The following is a 19,807-nucleotide window of genomic DNA, read 5'->3' as shown; positions in this document are numbered from 1 at the left end:
TATGGTCCTTAAGCAATGAATTTTGGATGGTGTAGGATTTTCTGCAGAGTAGTGATTCTCAACCACTACCCAGCCTCTCTGCAAGGAGTTAATCATTGTAATAAATTAGTGTTTGAAATGGGGGTGCTACTTAATTTACAAAAATTGGGGGGTGCCTCCTGTCAAACAAGGGGTGCCTCCAGTCTAGAAAGGTTGAGAACCACTGCTATTGAGAAAACATGTATTGACTCTTCATGCTAACGTAGAGTTCGGGGTTAATAATTTAGTTTACTAGAAAGCAAGTTTTGCTTTAATTGCTGAGAGCTATCTGGACTGCCACTAGATCTCTGAATCCTTTGGAAACTTCCTGCTGCTGTTCTAGTCCTTGGGAAAGCCCTCAGGTGGTGTGCTTTTTCCCTAATGATATACAGAATAATAAACATGAGATGCACCAAGACTGAGCGCACAGCTTTTAATTAGAAACAACTGATATCTTTCTCATTTTGTCAGTGCTCTAAACCAGAACTACACACCTTCTAAATTGTTTTTACAAGAAAGAGTACTATTATTAATTAGAAACAAACTCCAAATTTCATTCACAGTAATTGATTAAAGAAAGCTTCTCTGTGGGAAAATGTTATTTTCCTACAACATAGACCTTCTGTATAGTGATCCCAAATAAAAGATGCATCCCTTAATATACTCTGTCCCATAGTTCCCTGTTCCCCCCCTTTAAATCTCTAGAGAAAAAAAGTATTCATTTGCAAATCTCAGCTTTTGTAACTGAATCAAAAAGCATTTCCCTCTGTCTTCACTAGGGCCCCAATCGTGTCTTCAGAGGTATGTTGGTGGTTACTTGCTTCTCTGTTGTGATCAAATTGAAATACCAGGGTCAAAAGGCAAAAAATATCCCACCCCTCACTTTAAAAAATTATACAGTAGTTATTATGTAATAAATTAACATTTATTATGCTACTTAGAGTTAACCAATCAGTAGTAGAGTCTGCTGTGTTGCAATTTTGATAAATATTTCTGAATTTTTTCTACTTCAGGGGAAAGTAAATAAAAATGTGCTTAAATAATTTAAGAATCACAGTTCCAGGTTGCAGAGTGACCTAGGACCAGATCCCAAAAATATTTGGGCATATGATACTTATTTTGGGTGCTAAGAACCCAAAATGAGTATCATAGGTACCTAGATATTTTTTGCAGACCAAGGCTTTAGGTACATATGAGCCTAAATCCCAAAAGTTAGGAATACCTAACTTACCTCAGCTTTTTGAAAATTGTTTACAGTTGAATTATAATTTATATCATTAGAATCTTGTGGCTTTTGTTTGCCCTCACTATTATTTATTCATGATTTTTATATAGGTTACTTAAAATTTTCCTGATTGAAATATTATCTTTATTACATACATTCTTATGAGGCCTAAAAAGTGAGATACAGTTTAAGTTGCCTAGAAAATGAATGAGTAGAAACAGCAATGTAAAACTCAGATATTCTGATTCCAAGTCCTATTCTTTAATGAGCAAAAAACTTGACCTACCAAAACTCTAGCTCCAACACAAGTAGTACCTGACACTGGTTAAGAGATGCCCTTTCTACATTGCATTTTAACTTTATAGTTGCAAAACAGTATAAAATAAGTAGGGTTTAAAAGTTCAATTTAGAAGTGCCACCAAGATTTTAACTTTTGAGTCATATTGGTGCTAACCCATATTTTATGCAGCTAGATATGAAAAAGTATAGCAAAAAGGGAAAATATACTAAAATTGAGATTGAGCTTTTATTATATTCTTGTTACTATTAATTGTACCAGATTTAATCTTAACTTATTAAGCATGTTACTGAGCAAATACTTCACATAAGAAATGTCAGAAGTTTGAATCTTACAATTTGTTTGAATAATATTACAGAATTGCTGTTATGGTGTTTAGATTTCTATAAATGCACATTTTTGTGTGTATTTAAAAAATGGTATATTCAGCTTTAAAATACACTCTTAAATGTCTTTTTCATAGACAAATGAATATATTTATACTTGGTACTGAGTAAATTTATTTGTGTTTACCTTTAACAGAACATTTTTCTTTAAAATTTGATTGTATTACTGTAACTTGAACTGTTAATTTTCAACAGGTTATAGTGAATAATATCATTTCTCTGTGCAGGATAATGGCTCTCCTGAGGAACATGCAGTTTATGTGTGGGACCACTTTATTGCTCAGTCAGCAGCTGAGAACATATTTTTTGTTGCTCACAGTTATGGTGGACTTGCATTCGTAGAGTTGGTAAGTTTTGACTTCTGCATTCTTATATCCTAAGGGTTTTCCAAGGAACAACTTATACCAACTTATAGTTCTTGGTAGCTTTTGACATAGCATAATTGACTCTAAATAAAAAAATAGTCTATTTTGTCTTTATTATTTGTTGAGTTAGAAGGCAGTCGCATATAGCCCATTGCTCCCCCCACCTTATCTTCAGAAGCTAGGAAAGGCAAAGTAAATTATATTGATTTCAGCTTTAGATCAGTCCCAGTGTGAAAGAATTCCAAGAAGTGGTATGGTAAGACTTCTGTGCAGATAGTGCTGTGCCTGTGTAAAGATTGAAGGTCTTGATGGCCAGGCTTTCCTGGAAAGCAAGGTAGTCCATTACATTTCATGGAAGCAATGAGAGGAAACTAAGCTATGTCTAAATTCACATAATTGTCATAATACCGTATAGTTTATTCCTCCACAGAAGAGTATGGGCTCCACAGTTATGCTTCCTGATTTTATTTGCAAGATATTATTCAAGTGTTTGATTGAAAAAATAATTTATAAAAAACCTTAAAAATGGTTTCTTGTGAGGACTGAAGATTAGGAGACCTAAAACACTCAGTTTATAAACACTGGTTTCTTGCTGGGGTTTTTTTGTATGTTTTATCTAGGAAACAGTAGTTTAGTCCTAAAACAATCTTATGATACCAGCATTGCCTGATTTGGCTGTACATTGCTTAAGAAAACACACACATGTGTTTCACTACATATGTGAATAGTCTGATTGGTCCACTGCAGTTACTTATATGTGTAAAATTAATCATCTAACTGCAGGACTGGGACCAAAATGATCAAGAGATTTTCCAACTTGATTCAAAGCATTACAACTACAGTAGTCATATGTTGAGTGTCTTTGACTTTGTTTTTAAAGTTTTAACTATTGTTCTGCTCTGGGATAAAATAGATGCCTGATAGATGTTTGAGCACTTCTCAGCAACAAGAAAGCAGGAGCAGCAGGGCTTGCTCGATTTCACAAGTTTTTGTTGATTCCTTTGTTTGTTTTCCCTGTTGCAGAAATTAAGACTATTTGGGTTCTCTCATTGTTTCCTCCAGTCTGATTATTTAAAAGCACATTATATGCACACGTGTTGAAACCTGAGAATGATTTAACTAATCTAATCATGCAATTGTTTTACTAACTGATCAACAAATTGTACAATTTGACTTTCATTCCTCCAAAATTAAATTATCAGAACACCAAGTTTTGTAATTGTAAATGATACTTTGTATAACACAATGTCATTATTAATTTCAAGTTACAAATGCTCCTGCATAAATGTCTGACTTTTGTTCTGCATATCCAGTATGGCATGAAATAACTGTTTCTTTTTCTTCCTTTTGTAAGCTGTGAAGTTGCAATTACTGAGACTGTTAGATTGTTCTAGTGTGTGTTATCTTTTGAAATGGAAGTATCTGCAGTTTTCGTGAGGTTTTGTAAAGTATTATTGTTTGATAGCACATACCAGACACATGCACATATATTACATGAATGTATTTTATGTTCATTTCCAAATGTGAGACAGAAGGAAATGCTTCAGTGTTCAGTGCTTTAGTGTTTGAGACCTTTGGTCATTTGTCATAAACAAAGTACCTATTTGAAGGTGGTTTGGAACTTTAGTGAGTAAAGTTCTTTCCATCACATTTTTGTCAGGGGCTTGAGATGGCATGGGTAACAGATGACCAGTGTGTTGTTCCCATTTTGCCTGATTCTCTCGTCACACTGGTGGATATTTCTCCACTTTTGTTCTACTTTAATATGAAGCACACAGATGTTTCGGAACAAGACTTGACTTCTGACCTTGGGGCTTCTGGGGTCAGGGTGCTCAGGGCCTGTGAAATTATCACAAGCTGAGCTAAAGTTTTTCTCCATCACAGGAAGTAACCAGTAAGTAAGAAGTTAAAAAGGAGCTTTGTCAGAGAGACAAGATGGTCTCAGTAAGGGTCAGCTTCTGTAGTCTGCTATCTCTGCAGGAGGTACATGCATGGGAGGAAGAATATAATATATAATCACTGGCACATCACATATCTGTTATGCAAAACTAGGCATGAAAAGTATATTTAATGTAATAGGCCTTATTTTAAAAATCATAGGGAATTAACACTTATTTTTGCATATACTTTTAAAGATAAATTTGATACCAGCTTGACCACCATCATAACCAATTAGTAAAACCAAGTTTAGATTGAGATTGCACCAAAACATAATTAAAACAAATACTGATCCATAGTGTTTATGATTCTACTGTCATCATCATCATTTGTCATGTTTGATTAATATTTTAAGTAAATGCAGTACTTTGTGGACTGTTATTATCTTAAAGTTAATACATTCTGTCTTACACATGCACGTACACACGAGCACACACACGTGCACACAGATTGGGCACTTGGGCTTAAGGGAACTTCATGAGTCCTTAAAGAGTATTAGAGCAACTGCACCTCCTTCACACTTGCCATGCAAGTATTTTGAGTCAGCAGGTTCACATAAATGTGGATACAGCAGTTCTGGAGTCCTTGTATGCAGCTGCTCATCCCATATCCATATGAAGCATGTATCTTTATTTGGAGTGCAGTGCCTTCCTGTAACCCTCTGTTTAATTTGTAACCACAGAAGGTGAAATAAACAGTAGAATTTGAAGTGGATCATCTTTTATAGTGTATGTGCATATGTGAAGCTGCTGAATCTCTTCTAATTGTTCACAATTATTGTGCACCAAAGATCTTTAGGCTTTTACTTTTTCCTTGTAGAGATCATGAAAAATAACTGCCAGGCACTCCCTTAATGGTGCCTAACCATGGTTTGATTGTGGCATTTAGTAATAATCTATCATGACAGCTATGCAGAGCTGTTTTTTTCTCCAGGAAAAGCGCCAGAAGAGACTTAGGCTTATAATGGCAGGATACCTTCTGGAACTCCCTAGTTTATATCCCTTCAAGGGTTTAGCATGCCCTTGTACAACCAAGTAGCTCTGTTCTGCTAGCTTTTCTCCCATTCCATAGCCTGGTGAGGAGCTTCCTTTAAAAGCACTTTGGTAGCAGTCTCTGCTATTCCCTGGAGCATAGGAGAATCATTATGGCTATCCCTCATGAAGTCTGGAGCATCCAAAAGACCTCAGGACCTTATTCAGTCTCCTGTAATCTATGTCTGTACAAGAGTTAACCAAAATATAGCCCTCAGTTTTGATTTTTGACTCAGCCAGCCAGCAAAGCAAAATATCCAGCCATCATTGGCAAGATACTTATTAATCGAAAGAATTAGACTGCCTACACATTTTTGGATCTGCATGCACATGGGCATGACCACGGTTGTAAGATATTATGGAGAGCAGGGGAGTGTGCAGATCATGCTTGAATGCACAGAAACTGTTATCCTGTTACTGAAGTGTAGACACACAATTTCTGTACCTTACTGGGTCAGAGATTACAAGAGAAATAATTGAAAGTGATTTAACATGTGTGGGAAGTAAAGTTTCACCAATAAATTAGTTATATTGTTTATAGCTTGAATTACAAATAGTAATCATAAGACTATTGCTAAAATGTACCTTAACATTTACTAATTAAAACTTTGCGTAATTGTAGTTTGAAATTAAATGTGCAGCTAATAACGTTTAAAGTAAATTACTTTTCAAATACTTGGCACTAAAAGTAGTTGTAGGTCATCATGTTCTACTAATTACTGATTTTGAAAACTCAAAACATGATTCATGAACATATCTCAGCTTCTTAGTTTTTATTATCCCTCTTACAGTATAGTATAGTTGGGGATACATTTCTAGAAGCAGTTCAATGTATCCATATGTGAATTGTGGAATCCTACCTTAAATCATTTAATTTGAGAGAGTGTTAGTTTTCAAGTTGATGCAATCCCTGTATATTAAGCTGACCAAAATAAGTTTCTAATACAACTCCTCTCCAAGTCTCCCAGACACTTTCAGTGATTTTACAGTTATTGTGCTTTTTCTTTCCCTAGTGCCTGTATATGAAAGACAAAAAAGGAGAAACTGTCTTATGCCCTAACACAGCAGCTGGATCCACGTGCCTGTGTGAATCCTTGAGGCCATGCATTGCAGACCTAGTTAGGGGACTGGCACCTAACTTTCTATCAGAGGAAACAAATTCAAAACAGATTCACTAGGTCACGGGAATCACTTTTTGAAAACAAATCCATTTCCATGCTTTTATCCACACCGCAAGGCAAATACTTATTTCAGATGCATCAGAAGAATGTCACTACCTCACACTTCCAAAATCATAGATCAGAAAATGTCACTGACTTAAAAAATATTAGATTCTTTCAAAATGATGGTTATAGAATTCTTCTGTATTCGCCCTGTATTTGCCCTGTATTTGTCTTTGTACTTCACATTTTCAAGCTTATTGCCATTACCCTGAGGGATAGAAACTTACCTTTATTTAAATGGATCAATTAATGTAATTAATCTTCAGCTTTAAGAAAAAACTCCAGCTATCATGAGACTCATGCTAAAATTGTAAGAATTGGTATCACTGTCTCAAATTTGCAGTGTTCACTATTACAATTACTGTTGATCACAGAGCATGGGAAATTAAAATTTGGTCTAATTACATCAGCAAAGGAAGAGTAGATTTCATAGACATTAGGGCTGGAAGGGACCTCAGAAGATCTTCAAGTCCAGCCCCTTGCCCCAGGGACAGAAAGTCAGCAGGGGTCATAGGATCCCCACAAGATAAACATCCAAATGTCTCTTGAGGGTATTCAAAGTAGGTGCTTGAACCACATCTGGTGGCAGTCTATTGCAGACCTTGGGGGTTCATAAGTAAAGAAGTTCTTCCTTATGTCCAGCCTGAAATGGTCATGGAGGAGTTTGTGACTGTTTGACCTTGTCAGATGAAGAACTACCAGCATCATTGCAGTCCTACCTAACCAAAGTTTTGAATATATGTAATGATATTTGCATAACGTTATATAAGATCTATATATTATATGTTAACTATTGGAATCATTTTAAAGATTCATAGTACAAGATGGTAGAATGCTGAGTTGGTAAAACACATTAATACATGAATACAAATATTTGAATTGCTAACCATACCATAGAGTACTAAGCTTTCATAACATAATTTTCACTAAAATGCTTTTTAGATTGAGGGTCAGGAAAAAATTAGTATAGTTTCATTAAATTAAGTGGTATTTTGTTGAAATTAAAACATGCATTAGAGTGTAAGAACTTTATTTCAACCTTTCTGCTTCTGGATTTCCTATTCTCTTCCACAGTTTATCTTTCAAGGGAATGGAGACAGGTTCTGGCTTTGGATATATTTGTGCAGTATTAACCAGCTGTAATAAAACAAAGGCACTGAAAACATTTGGGTCAGATCCTCAGCTGTTATAAATTACTCTAGCCCCATCAAAGTGACCTGCTTTCTTTCTTCAAATTAAAATAAGTTTGAAGCCCTGATCTTGCAATATCATCCATATGGTTGGCGTTTTCGTTCTTTGCTTGTACAGTCCGTAGCACAGTAGAGTCTTGGTCTACATTGGCAATGTGTAGGGGGTACACATGGGTGCACGTGCACCCCCTGAGATTGGTGGTGCAGCCCCTGGGATTGGCCGACGATGACATTGCTGGCGCCAGCTGGTGGTAGTCGCCAATCACCACTCGGCGCTTGTCACCCCCACTTCCCCCGCTGCTGACACTGATGCAGCCGCTTGCAGGCAGTCCCCACTCACTGCCAACATGCCCCTGCCACCAACACTGCCACCACTGCCTGTGAGCAGTCACCGTGCCCCCCCCCCCAAGCCTCAGGAGGCACAAGGCATTCATGTTTGACTAGGGCTCCCAGTACTATAATAAATATGGACAGCTGTGTCCTTGCAGTGGATCTCTGGAAGGGCAAAAAGTTGCTTTTGAATCAACTAATTGCAGGTTGGGGCCTTCAGCAGTTGTGCTGTGAATTTTTGGTTACCATATCAGTGTAAATTAAGGAAGACAGTATGGATGAGTATAGGGCAGCTAGTGTTAGGAGACTTGGATTATCACTCTGCCTCTAACCTCTGTAACCTTGGATGGCTCATTTTTTCCCTCTGGACCTGTTTGGCCTCCCACTTTTTTTACATTCTTAATAAGATTGAAGCTCTTTGGGGCATGCACTGTCTTTCATCATAGGTTTGTTTACATGGAGTAACTCAGGAAAAATAATCCAAATTAATTTTTGAAGTGGATTAGTTAAAAAGCATTAAATCCCTGTGGGGACAGCCTTTTTAATAATTAAAATAGCCTTAATTTCATTTTTCATTTATTTGTGCTACATGGTGCTGCTTGGGGAATTATTGGTTCACCTGAAGAAGACAGAGATTAGTATAAAAATTGTAAGTGGGTAAGGAGCTAACCAAAGGAGAGATGACAATAACAGGCTGTATTGAAGGGAAAGTTACCAGGCTGGAGTAAGGTTACTAATGAATGAGTGACCTGAAAGATTGGTTTTGGAAACAATCATTTACTATATCCATTAATTTCTTTGGTAAAAAATGTGCCAAATAAACTGGCCAATGGCCAGTTATGAAACCTTGTAAGTAAAGAGAAAGAGTAGATGATTCCATAGATAACTGGAGTAACTTTAGGACTGGAGTAACAAAAACAGGGTGAAATTTATGAGTATGAAATGCAGCTACACCTCAGCTATATTAATAACAAAAAAATCTGCTGCAAAATGAGAGTTCAGCAATTGGAAACAAGTGGAAGACCTGAGTGTATTAGTCAGTCAATTGATGACTGTAACTCAGCAATACATTGTGGCCATTAAGAAGTTAAATGTGGTCCTACAATATAACAAGGCCAGTATCTCCAGTAGAGATGGGAAATATTTGTGCCATTGTACAAGACCCTGATGGGATCTTATTTGGCCACCCATGTTCAGTGAATGCAGCAGGTATGAGGCAGGAGAGAGGTACTCAGATGATCAGGGGAGTGAAAAACATGTCTTAGTAGTAGAAACTAAAAAGTTATTGGCTTGTTCAACTTAACAAAGTAAAGGCCTGGAGGAGATACAAATGCTTTCTATAAACAGATTGATAGTTATGTTGTTCATCAGTCAAGCAGAAGGCAGGATGAGCATATACCTTGCAGACTAACTGAATAAGATCTTAAGCTTTCTTAAGCAGTAGCTTACTTAATCAGATGCTACGAAGGAACTGCAGGAAGCAGAGCTTCTAAATGGAAAGCACCAATTAGAATACAAAGGGTACAGAACAAGAAATCATCCACAGACTGGATTTGGTTAAGTATGGTCAAACTGAGGCTCCAGATCCTTATGCTATTACCTGGATTAGTTTTTATAATCCCTATGTCCCTCAATGAGTTAACTCCTTTGTTTTTCTTCCCACTTTGCCTCACCCTTCTTTTTCCTCCCTCTTCCCTATGCTTTGTATTCTAATCAGTGCTTTCTGTTTAAAAACTCTGCTTCCTGCAGTCCCTTCATAGCATCTTATGAAATAAACTGCTTCTGAAAGCTCATACTCTATATATCTTGTTTAGTTAGTCTATAAGGTACATATCTCCCCTGCCTTCTGCTTTCTATATATACATCAGGAGAGTAAACAGTAGGGATGGAGAAGGTTGATGACAATTTTGGCACAAGCAGTAGGTATAAATTGGCTTTGAATAAATTTAGACCACATATTAAAGGAGAGCTTTTAACCATCAGAAAAGTGGGATTTTGGAACAGCCTCCCAATAGAAGTAGTGCAGAGGATGGGGTAAAAAAAACTCAAACCAGTGGTGATGCATAGGGGATGCACATACACCCCCTAAGCACTGGTGCATCCCCTGACAGGCTGTGTTCCCCTCTTAGGTGATAGGCAGGGGGGTGGGCAGGTGGGAGCACTAGTGCCCTCCCTGCAAGTGCCAGCCGGGAAGTGGGAGTGCCAGATGAAGCGCCGCAGGTACTTCCACTGTGGGGTACCCTCACCCCTTGGTCAGTGAGATTGGCCACTTGGGGACCTTCCCCATCAGTCTCTGACCAGTCGCTGGGGGGGCACGCGCCCTCCCTAAGGTGGCACCAGTCACCCATGACTCAAACTAATTTTAAGATGGAGCTTAATCAGTTTCTGAAAGGGATTCTTAAATGTGCCTGCCTGCAATAGTACATACTAGATGTGATAACCCTAGAAATATGTTCCTAACTCATTTTTCTGACAGTTAACAGCTTTCTTTTAAGAATAGTGGTTTTCAGTAGCTAATAACCTGGCCCCACTTGGGTAGATTTTCATGGCACTCTAAGGTCTTTTGCACCTCAGTTTTTTCCTGCAGCCAAATTTCCTTTTTCAAATTAGTTAGACACTAGAATTTAAAAAGGAACAAGCAAAACCTCTTTTATGAACAAAATTAACAATCTGTTTTCCTTTAGTCTCATTCTTGGAAACATAGGGACTCTTTTAGCTGAATTTCTAAACACAGAAAAATCAGCTTGTAGTAGAGAGCAAGTATGGCATGCTTCAACTTTGGTGGTTAAAGTTATAAGCAACTGAAAATAGACCTTACTGGAAAGACATTGCAACCAGTTCTGTCTATAGTCATTCATTTCTTCCTGACTGATTTGCATTTTTATCAGTACTTTGCTCAGTTTAACATGCATTCTAGGTTATGGTCATTTTTCAGCCTAATGAATAAGTTGAGGAGTATCTATTATTACTATTCTTACTTGCTATAATTTATTATTATTTATTTGTATCAGAGGCATAACAGGACAGTCCTGCACCCTGGGGCTAGGGACAAACATTACACACAAACTGGTGTAAAGTGATCATAAACGAGTTTAAACCTGTAACAGAACAGATGTTCAATGCACATAAACCAGTTTGAAAATGGCTGAAACCAGTTTGAGATAAACTTGGTTGAAAGTAGTATTAGACTTAACTGATCTGGCTCAGACCAGTTTATGCAATGTCTGTCCCAGACCTCTTGCTGGTTTAAGACAAACAGACACCCCCAGCATCCCAACATGCTCTGTGGGCTGGACAGGGCTCTTTGGTGTGCAGCAGGGCTAGCTCCTCCCCTCTGCTCACTGACTGCAGGTTGGCAGAGACTTGCAGGCACACAGCAGCATCTGCCTGGCTTCTCCTTGCTAAGCAGGGATTATTCCCCCCTCTCCTCTACCTTACACAGACATCTCAGCATTAGCTAGCAGACCACATGCTGGCTACAGTCCATGCTGTAGAGATGACCAAGGCGGACAGGCTTTTTGGAGCTAATCAACAGGTAGCTTAATGTCCTTCCTTGGAAAAGCTGTTTAAGAAGAGCTGTTTGCTCATCCCTTCCCCCTCCCCACTCCCTGCTAAGTAGGAATTCCCCACTTCCCTCTGCCTTACCAAGATGTGTCTGTGTATTAGCTAGCAGACCACATGCTGTGATCTGTTCTGAATCAACAGGTAGAATCAACAGAAAGCTGGTAATGTCCCTCTGTTGTTTTATTAAAGGGTTGATGAACACTGAGTTAGTCTGTTTCCTTGCTGGGCTAATCAGAGTATCCTGCTAGGGCCTGGCCATGCCCACCACTCTCCTCAGCTTAGTTCTGTGCAACGGAAGGGAGGGCTGCTCTAGCACCTCCCAGCTTCTAGCCTGAGCCATGGCAGGCTTGTGTCTGCACGTCTGGGATGCCTGTGCAGTTACAAAATAATTTAACCTGGCCAGGTTTGACTAACCTGCAAAGATTGAATCAGTTCAAGCACAGGCTTTTTGAATGTCTGCCCCTAGCCTGCTAGTGGCAGCACACAGGACAGCAGCAGTGACCGGGCTGCCGGTGGCAGCACTGGCTGGCTGGAAGCTGCTATTTTTCTACCCCCCCCGTAAGTCAATGTCTAGGGTTGCTGCCCTGGTCCCCTCCTTATCTCTTTAGCTAGGTTACAAATTTGTATTATGGTAGCACCCAGAGACTCCGCCTCGATCAAGGCCCCAAATACATATTAAGAAGGAGGAGTAGACAACAAAATACAAACAAACAGTTCAGGGTGCAGTACCTTCATCTGTTGCTTTGATTTAGTTTAAATGCTGTAACATGTAGGCATCTGGTTTCTTACCTCAAGATCAGTCCTGTTAACTTTGCCATTGAAGTCTAAAATGGCATAACTTTTTTTTTTTTTTTCATTTTCCCAAGAATTGTGTGTCCTGCTACTGCCAGTGTGGCAATGAGGCATTGCACTTGAGTATTGAACTTGGATCCCTGCTTGCTAGCTCTGGATCACTTGCCAGACTTTTCTGTTTTTACTTCCTCATAATCATTTACTTATTTAATAACTGGTACTTTAACCATATAACTAAATCCATATTCTGCAAGCTCACATATTTTCAGCACGTTATTGGGTTCTCCCAAAGAAGAGCAGTGTTTCATGGCTCTAAACTATGTACTGTACACTAATTGCCTTCACTGTTGTCATGAATTTACATCTTATTGGCCAGTTCATATTAATTTTCTAGCTCAACAACAAAGTAAGAATGCTAATTATAAAATAAATCAGAGATGTTTAGAAGTTTTGCGGAGGTGGCACCCGGCCCCGCCTCCGGGGCGAACCACCAAAAGTGTCCACCCTCCTGGATCGAAGGGTCGGACGCCGCGTTCAAAAATGACCTCATAGGGAATCAGAGATGTTTAGAAGTTAGAGATGGTCTGTTAGATCATCTAGTCCAGCTGTTTGCAAATACATATGTACTCTTTAGGTTTGAAAGTCCCAGGCAAAGAAATTTCCACATTTTCCTTCTGCTACTTTTCCATGTCCTAATCAATCTCACTAAGTATATTTTCATAATTTCACTGCATTAGTGGTAGTTGAATCTCATTATACTACATTAGAAAAATCATTTTACCCTTTGGTATAAAGTTCCTTATACCCTTTGGTATAAAAAGTCTTTTGATATTTGTTACCTGTTTTATGATGTACTCCCTTTTTCCTCTTAGCCAAACTGTCGATATTTAGCACTCCTAATTTTTTCTTGTAAATCAGTACTTGTCTGAGTTACTTTCAGTCTGTGAGCATTTTCATAATAATGTACTCATAATTGAACAGTATATTATAATAAGTGCAATCCAAACAGAGTCATACTAAGATGGATTAGTATCTCTTATTTCTGCAAACATTACCTTCATTCCAGAGCTGAACTGGACATCTGTACAAACTTGTGTCTGACAACATTTCAGAAAAGAACTGTGTGTTTGGCTGGAGGAAAGAAAGGAAGTAGGCATGGCCTTCCCAACCAAAAAAAACACCCACAAAAAAATCCAACCATGGCACAGTTGTTGGGCTATATAGTGGAAGTCCTCTGCTGTCATCCCTGCCTCTTCAAGGGCAGAGAGGTAGAAGGTGAGTCCATATCACTCCCTTTGCCAGTCTTGGTGGCTATGTTTCCCCTACCACTTCAAGTGGTAGGTAGCAATTCTGTATTTGGGAGTGCTAGGACTTTGAAGTGATCAGATGTAAGTAGTTCTGGTATCCTCACTATCCCAGGACAAAGTGCAATCATTCAGATGTCCATTGTCTCTGAATACATCCTAAAAAGGTTCATGGGATAAGAAGTACTAACCATTTATACCAGAATATTGCAAACAGTTATTTTAGGATTGCATTATTGAATCAATGGTGGAAAAGCAGCAATGCATTCAGCTGCTCACCAAACCTTGATTAGAAGGGTAATATGTGTGGGTGTGTCAGTCCCAGGACAAACACAGGCACAACTTACCAAGGAATTAATACAACATCTGTTCCTAACCCTCTCTTTTTTTTTTCTTTTCTTTTTTTTCCCCTCCTAAGTTTGGCATCACATTTGCTTTCCTACAGTACCTTCCTATTTTCCCAGGGTATTTTGAAAATAAGTGACAGTACATGAGCAAGTTTGATAGGTAATTCCCTTAATACCCTATGATGGATGTCATCTGGACTGGCTGATTTGTGTATGTTGAGATTTGCTAAATATTTTCTGACCTGCTGGTTTTCAGTCGTCATTTTCACTAGATTTTACTTTCCCTATTGATCGGTCAAACTTTTTCCAGCTGTCATAAAGCCTCACCACTCCAATGGGAGCTTCTGTGGGGTTGTGCCTTAGTAAAAGTAATGCCTCCCTAATCTGCTAAAAACTATGCTGTACTGCCCTTTGAGAGCAGTGTTTCAAACAACGATTTGCTCCTCTGCTGGTACACTGAGGTAACTGTATCATTTTGAGCACAACAACAGATTGTTTTTAGTCACTGTGCAAAGTTGGAAAGGGTATATGAGGTTTTCCCTCTTCCCCAACCTGCATAATTTTCTTTGTGAACGTACGTTTAGTCAAAGTCTGATACCTCAGAGATTTGGCCTGCCCATATTTTTTGTCTTGCTACTTCTGTGTATTGTATTTACTTGTTTTTCTCTCTATCAAAGGGTTTATTTAAATACAGCTACTTCTACATTTTGGAGACTTTGCTTTACGTGTGTTTTGACATTGTAATGACTGCTCCCTATCTGCTTTTGCTTTTTCTGCCTTTCTTAGCCAAGTAAATGTATGGGGTTTTATCAGGTTCATTCAGCTAAAATGTTTCAGACAGAAACGGTTTCTGTGTGGAAGAGGACCATCCTCAAACAGAATTCTGTTTGACTGTGTTTATTCCTTGAAATAGACCTCCTATTTATTGCTTCTGTCCATAACTTTAGCCTCATCCTTCATCCTGAACTTAGATCCTCGATTTCTTTCATTGCTAAATTGTCAATGAACACCATTCCCAGCTCTGCTGAAAGACTTTTACATATATTCATTAGTTGTCACCTAGACTATTTGCAACTACTTTCTTTGTGTGTGTGTGTGTGTGTGGGGGGGGTTCAAGTCCAGCGCCCCAGACTAGTACGTGCAGAATGCAACTGCCTGTTTTTTCTTGCAGAAAATAAGTATCTCATCACATCCATTTCCACCTGGCTCTTCACACACTTCAGGTTTCAGTTCAAAATTGCCCTTATTAATTTGAAGAATTTTTTATGCACTTGTTTCCTTCTTGTTGACTTCACATCATGAACTCTGTACCCATTTCCAAATCTTATCAGAACATGTATCCTTTCTCCATGACTTACCCCTCTTATTTCCTCTTTTCCACTTCAGGCATTGTGGTTGGGGGTAAAGCAGAGGGTGGGATGGGAAAGAAAAGCTCCAGAGCATGTACAGTCATGAATTGCATCTACAAACAGCTGGCTAGACACCTCATTGATTGTTTAAATGCCCAGACACCATCACTGTGAGCACTTTATTTTTTCCAGGCACAATTTTAAAAATTGGAGCCTTCTACCTAACTTTGTAGGCTGTCTTCTTTTGCTCTGTAAATTGATTTGGAGAACAGTTTAGTAATAAAGATAGTGTGAAGTACAATGTCATCATCAGTCTACAAATAATTTCATTTTTTATTAAACATTTACTTACACACTTTAAAAGAAGAAAAAATGTTGGGATTCTGGTTTTACTGAGATGAGAGAGGGAGAACAGAAAGTAATCGTGTGTCTTTTACCATGACAGTTTGCAGTGCATTTATATTTTGTCTGGAATATTAGACTTTCTTTTCTTAAAAATGAAAACATTAAAACATCTGGCTGTTATTTCATACTTTTTCCTGTTTCTCTGATATTATCTTGGACCCATGAATTTACATTACACAATTGTATTGTGTTACTGTTAATTTAAATGTTAATTATAGTGAAAAGTATATGTTTGGCCTTTGTGTGGAACAGTAGACATTTTATGAGACTTTAAGACCAGGTTTAGTGCATCAACCAAGGTAACTGTAGGCTAATAATACATTGGAAATTAAAAATCCTGCTGGAGTAAGATGAGTCTAAGCATACAACTGGTGAAAAGAACAATAAAATGGTAACATAAGAAACTGGTATTGTTTACATTTTAATTTTCCTCTCTTTTGCTTAATGAAAGTGCAGGATGATGCTTTCTCAGTGAGTTTGCAATGGGCTTTTTTTGAAGATTAAGGCTAACATGACAGGATAATGATTTGTATTAACAGTTTTTAAATGCAAAAACGTGTAGATGATCCCACTTAAATGCTGTGTTTTATTTTATATCAAAATGTTTAAATATCGACTGAGTTATGTGATTACTAGTGAAAATGTTTTTAAAACTAAAACAGCTAAACGAAACTGCCATTTTAACACGTTCTAGAATTAAAAATGGCCTTATAATTATATAAAATGATAAATACATTGAGCTTAATTGTTGTTCTGTCAACTCCATGTTCCAGTGCAAAATAAAATTAGTGTTAAGCTTCAACTGTGCAGTACTAAGATACAAAGTGCGTGAGGTTTTTACAAGCTTGATTAAGCTGTTTTATTTGCTTGTCAATATCTGGATTATATTTTGTCCTGGTGTGGCTCTAGCTGTTTGACAGCAGTATTATACCTTTGTTCTATCAAGTTAAGAGGTATCAGTGATTCTTAAAGAAAAAAGTTGTTCTTATTCCCCACCAACTTCCCCCATTCCCAAAAACAGAAGATGAATCATAATTAGGAAATCACTCTACACAAGTTTTGTCATGAAGACTTAATATGTACCCTTTTTAATGTAGTCACATGTACCTGGTGAGCCTGTATGGTTTCATGCACATGGATACAGCTTTGTGCCCCTTCCTTGGTTTTATATATGTACTTAAAGCCATAATGTTTTCTTCAATTTATTTTTCAAAAAATACTTTGATACAGATACGGCTAAAAAAATATAATTGCAATATACTTTGACAGGGTACATTTCAATCAATAGAGTGATGATTGGGATGTTAGATTTGTGATGTTGTAGCTCTTGTAAATGGTAAACCTTTTATTTTTCTACCTCACTGTAATCTACCAAAAGGGATTTAAAAAAAAAAAACAACAACCCAAACCTTGATATCTACCTTGTAAAATCAGCATGGTAGAAACCTAACTTTCAGCATTTTAACATGAGCCCCTTGTAAAAAGGTGACTACTGAAATTTTATCTTCAGTCTTAAAAGTATTGTTAAGTTAACTGATTAGTCTTCTCTCATGCTTTTATTTCTTCACTGTTGCTGTGTACAGACCTGGAAGATTTTTCACCAGCTGTTGAAAATAACCTAGTTTAAGAGTTCACCGAAAACGTGAGGGATTCATCATTATATATTTACTGTCTGAGGCTGATATAGCTGTAAGGTTTTTCAGATCCCATTGATCTATTGCGCATGTACCCTCCCTGGGTTGCAGGACGTGCTTCTATTTGCATAAGGCCCTGGGCAAGGTTCTTTCTTGCATTGATTGGCCTGTCCAAGGGAGCCTGATGTGTTCTTGCATTGATCACTGTGTCTTTTCTTGGAAGACAGTGTTACACTGAGTTCATCTCAAACATTCTAGGGAGAAGGTAAAACTTTACTGCAGATGTCTCAATTTTATTCAGATGTTCCTTTGAGTATAGGCCTTTTTTCCAGGATAAGTATCTTTTTCTTTAATTTGGATGTGTGCAGTTTGAGTGCAGTGTAGTCTAGAATATATTGAAAAGTTGTGTTAAATAAAATTGCCAGTATGTATACCACTTATTCCATGATGTTTATGTTTTAAAACAATGCCTTTAGCTGCCAGCAGAAATCAAAGACATTTTCTTTAAAGAGTTACAAACTATTAGTCTGTGCATAAACTAAGACTATCTGTGCTGATGTATGTGTGTAGGTTATCACATTAACTTTGTAACTTTTAGATTTGGGGGTCTGAGTAGAGTTCTTAATTTTTCACTCTTACAAAAATGTAAAATTTTATCTTCTTCAGGACAAAATAGTAGGGTTATGTTGGTTTTCCAGAGCTATGCCTCAGAATTAGTTATGCAAATAACGTTAAATTGTCAAATAAGATAATGATTAATCCAGTTGTATATTGATTAGAAGGGGAAATCATTTCAATTATGTCCTTATTTTTACATTTGTGTTAAGTCATTGAGTGGCTTGAAAAAAACAGCTTAAAGAGCCAAGTCCTTTTCTAAACCTCTGAGAGAATGGAGCTCTTGCATCTTCCACACGTTAACACTCCTTATTGGCCACTTGTTAAGTCAACATTTAGACTCTCTGCCAAGCACATATTTGCCTACCTAGCTAATCATGAGAAAGATACCTATTATCATAGCCTACTGAACATATATCCATAATAAGAAAATTTTGATTTACCGACTTATTCTGTCAGGGTTCAAATGAAATATGATTATACTTGATCAGATGTACAACACCAGCATACATAATTAACATGCAAGCTTTACTAAGTTTAAGAAATTAAGCAAAGATTGCATACCAGAATTATTTAAACATAAGTTGGGTTCTAGTGTAATGTTATTACTATGCCATCGAGTGCTAAGCATTGAAAAAGGTATTCTTTGATGATTTTGTAAGATTTACAATAAATATTTTTAGTTACCTTAGAATATTTTTTAAAGAAAATAAATATTCAGGGATATATAACTGAGATAATATTATCTCATTGTAACATACGTTACATGGGATTTTTATAATTTGTACTATAGCTTATTGTCTTTCCAAAGAAGGAATCATTTATTATATTTTAGTAATTCAGAACATTGGATTAGAGAACTTATTCCTTTGGTCATTCCCTATAAAAACAAAACTTAGATGAGTGCAATTCAGGTAGCGTATATGAAATTTCATCTTCATTATCATGCAAATACAGCAAGAATGTAACATTTCCCAAGATGTCATTTGACTGTTAGGATCTTTAGAAAATGGCCTCTCAAAGCCACAAAGCTAATATTCTGAAGAGAGCTATATAATGCCTACAAATTGTCTACCCTTATCCTATATAAATAATGAATGTAATAAAACAGGCCATTATTAAAATAGCCAAAAAATGTGTTGACCATTTTGTGTAGGCGATTTGTATTTGAATTTCATAGCTGTGATGAATTCTAACTATTCTGTTGGATTCATATATATGTATACACATGCAAACATGATGTGTGTGTGTGTGTGTGTGTGTGTGTATATATATATCCCCAAAAAGTTATTATAAAAATGTTTGAACATACTTGGAAAACTTTTTTTTTTGGTTTTACTATGTAAATCAAATCCATGCAGATTTGTCAAATATTAAATTGTGAACTTCAAGCATTATTATTGCATATTTAAAGTCATGCAAATATTATAAATATTGTATGTGGTTATCAGTTGCATAGTACATAATGTATATTTTCTGCGTTATATGCTACTCTGTATCTATATATGATCTTTGGCTGCTCACATTTGCATGTTTGAATGAATGAACATGCAACATAGACACTAACTATAAAATCATGTCTAAAGTGAGCAGTGGGAGTGTTCACTTCTGAAGTAAAAGAAGAGCCTGTATATCTCACAGCAACCCATGGTCAGACAATGTAATTCATGTGCAGAAAATTGTTACTTAGCTGTATGGGAGAACTATTGACTGCATGCAGACACCAAGAACATACAAATGTATGGTGTGACAGGACATCCATTGAAAACCCCCATAGTACTCAAGTGAAACAC

At 37.2% G+C, this 19,807-nt stretch overlaps 1 protein-coding gene across 5 annotated transcripts in view; it reads left to right on the top strand.

Moving 5' to 3' along the window:
• FAM172A (family with sequence similarity 172 member A) overlaps positions 1-19,807 on the top strand; it is a 405,744-nt gene that overhangs the window by 226,626 nt on the left and 159,311 nt on the right. For 4 of the 5 annotated variants that reach the window (XM_019532373.1, XM_019532374.1, XM_019532375.1 and 1 more), the window contains one exon: positions 2,155-2,274. In XM_019532373.1, the coding sequence (XP_019387918.1) occupies positions 2,155-2,274 (120 nt within the window). Of the gene's footprint in view, positions 1-2,154; positions 2,275-6,274; positions 6,516-19,807 lie in introns of those variants that run through there. The other variant, XM_019532376.1, reaches the window with a different exon arrangement.

The sequence above is a fragment of the Crocodylus porosus genome, unplaced genomic scaffold (assembly GCF_001723895.1).
Source record: "Crocodylus porosus isolate Cpor-Errol unplaced genomic scaffold, CroPor_comp1, whole genome shotgun sequence".
In the NCBI taxonomy this organism is placed as follows: Eukaryota; Metazoa; Chordata; order Crocodylia; family Crocodylidae; genus Crocodylus; species Crocodylus porosus.
This window is presented reverse-complemented; position numbering and strand designations above follow the sequence as displayed.